At 72.2% G+C, this 2,027-nt stretch overlaps 1 protein-coding gene across 1 annotated transcript in view; it reads left to right on the top strand.

Annotated features, from left to right (window-relative positions):
• Nucleotides 1-1,397: 1,397 nt before the first annotated feature.
• The window catches only part of MOB2 (MOB kinase activator 2), a 73,076-nt gene continuing 72,446 nt past the window's right edge, over nt 1,398-2,027 (top strand). Inside the window, exon 1 of the mRNA XM_069107332.1 lies at nt 1,398-1,560. Coding sequence (XP_068963433.1) covers nt 1,544-1,560 — 17 coding nt within the window. The 5' untranslated portion in view covers nt 1,398-1,543. The remainder of the gene's footprint in view (nt 1,561-2,027) is intronic.

The raw sequence follows: 2,027 nt of genomic DNA, 5'->3' as shown, positions 1-2,027 counted from the left end.
TCTGGCAATCAGGAGGCTTGTCCTGGGTTTAAAGGCCTGGGCATCTCAGGTCTAGAGCTAGAAACTAGGACTATGGGGGAGAATGAGGCTAATCCCATTTTACAGAGGGGGAAATTGAGGGTGGCCCTCTCAGCTTGGCCCCCAGACCTTCGGTCTTCTGCTCTCAGCCCCGCCCCCCTTCCCCCGCCCCATCACCTCTCACTGCCTTTCTCTGCCAGAGGCCAAGGCTGCCGCTGTCCAATCTAGTCTTCGGCCAGCTCTCCCCCCTTCTCTATTACCCACCTCCACCCTCCCTTTTCCCAGCGGGGGGCTGGGCAGAGGAGACAAGGCTAGGTCCCTGGTTTCACCTGGGCTGCCTGGCTGGCAGCGGAGCTCGGCCCCATTTGTGCCTCCCAGGTGCACTAGGGCCCCAGGCCTGCTTTGGGCACAAAAGTCCAGCTTCTTGTAAGGACAAAGTCGTTGTTCTGGGGCCTTCTGCGAATGCGTGCGCGGCTCCACCCGCTCCTGGGCTCCTTCCCCGGGGTGGGCAGGGAATGCCCGGGGCGTCTGGTCCCGGAAGGCTCCATGCAGAAGGCAGGCCTGGGCGGGCGTCAGTCCAGCCGCGCTCAGCACCGCGCTGGCCCGCGAGATGCCCGAGCGCCCGGGTGAGAGGCCGCAGATGCCGGGGGCAGAGCTGCGCGGTCACAGCGGCGCCGGGCCGGCCCTCAGCCTCGCTGCCCCTGCGGCCTCACTGGAGGATGGGGGTGAGCTGCCCCCCGGGGAGGGGCCCCCCAGCGCCCCCCTCCACCGGGGCATTCGGCCGGCCACTGAAGGACTGTCCAACTTTGAAACTCTCAGCTTCTCCAGTCGCCCCCTGACTCGGTTTCCCTGCGCGTCCTGTGCAAACGAGCCGGCTGCTGGGAGCCGGGCTGGGGCGTGGCAGCCCTGCCCGGCCCGCCCCGGCCCACCCTGCCCCCCCCCCGGCCCTGCTGCGGCCCTCCACCCCCTGCTGTGCGGGCTCCGCGAGGGCCCGAAGACCCAGAGGGGGCTCCTGGAAGCCGGCCCTGCCCGCTGCAGAGAGCGCGGCTCAGTCCTGGCGGAGCTGCCATCTGCCGGAGCCTCCGTTTCCCCATCTGTGCCCTGGGGGAGTCTGAGCCCCTCCCCCTGGACCCGCCTCAGTTCCCGCCCCCCCCGCCCCAGGCGGGGCGCTCTTTTGGCCCCTCCCTCCCTTTTCTCCATCCCCCTCGCTGCTGCCCTCCAGTCGCTCTGGCCGGCAGAGGGCGCTGTGGCGCTGCATGCCGCGGCCGCGCCGCGCGGACTCCATTTCCCAGAAGCGCCCGGGGAGGCCGGGGCGGGGGGCGGTGCGGGCCGCGGGACGTCCCGTCCGGCCGGGGCGGGGCGGCGGGCGGAGGGGGGGGGCGGGCGCGCGCGCGAGCCCGGGAGTGTGAGCGTGTTTACTTCCGGTTGCCGCAGCCACCGCCGCCGCCGCCGCCGCCGGAGGGAGACTGAGGCAGGCCGAGGCGGAGCAGGCCGAGGCGGCGGAGGAGAGCGAGGCCCGGCCGCCATGGACTGGCTCATGGGGTGAGTGCAGGCGCGGCGCGGAGGCAGGTGGGGGCCCGCGGGCGCCGAGGGGGTCTCCGCTGCCCCTGCTCCCGGCGTTCAAGGCCTCGGAGCGCGCGAGAGAGGTCAGGGCTGGAGGGGGAGGAGGCCCCGCTTATTCGGCATAGAGCCTGCGAGGCGCGGGGCACAGATCTTGGGGTACCGTCCCCCCCGGCGGCCTGTGGCCGGGCTGGGGGGCGCGGGGCGCGGCGTCTGCATGTGCCTCGGGAGGCTCCTGGGGTCTCTCCCGACTCCGAGCCTTTGCCGTGCCGGCACTGCCTCCTCCCCCCTCCTACCCCCCACCCCGAGCCTGGAGGGAGGTCCGCCCCATTGTAGCCCCCTGGGTTCCTCCCTCCTGGTCATTGGCCGGAGCCCCTCGGGGGCCAGGGCTGAGTCCAGGGCTGCAGCCCCTTCCTCGGGCTCCCCTTGGCTGCCTGCCTCCGGTGCCC

The sequence above is a fragment of the Petaurus breviceps genome, unplaced genomic scaffold (genome assembly GCF_028583685.1).
Source record: "Petaurus breviceps papuanus isolate PSGF00001 unplaced genomic scaffold, PetGlider_PUasm1.0 89917, whole genome shotgun sequence".
Lineage (NCBI taxonomy): Eukaryota > Metazoa > Chordata > Mammalia > Diprotodontia > Petauridae > Petaurus > Petaurus breviceps.
The sequence above is the reverse complement of the archived record's forward strand: the minus strand, read 5'-3'. Positions and strand labels throughout refer to the sequence as shown.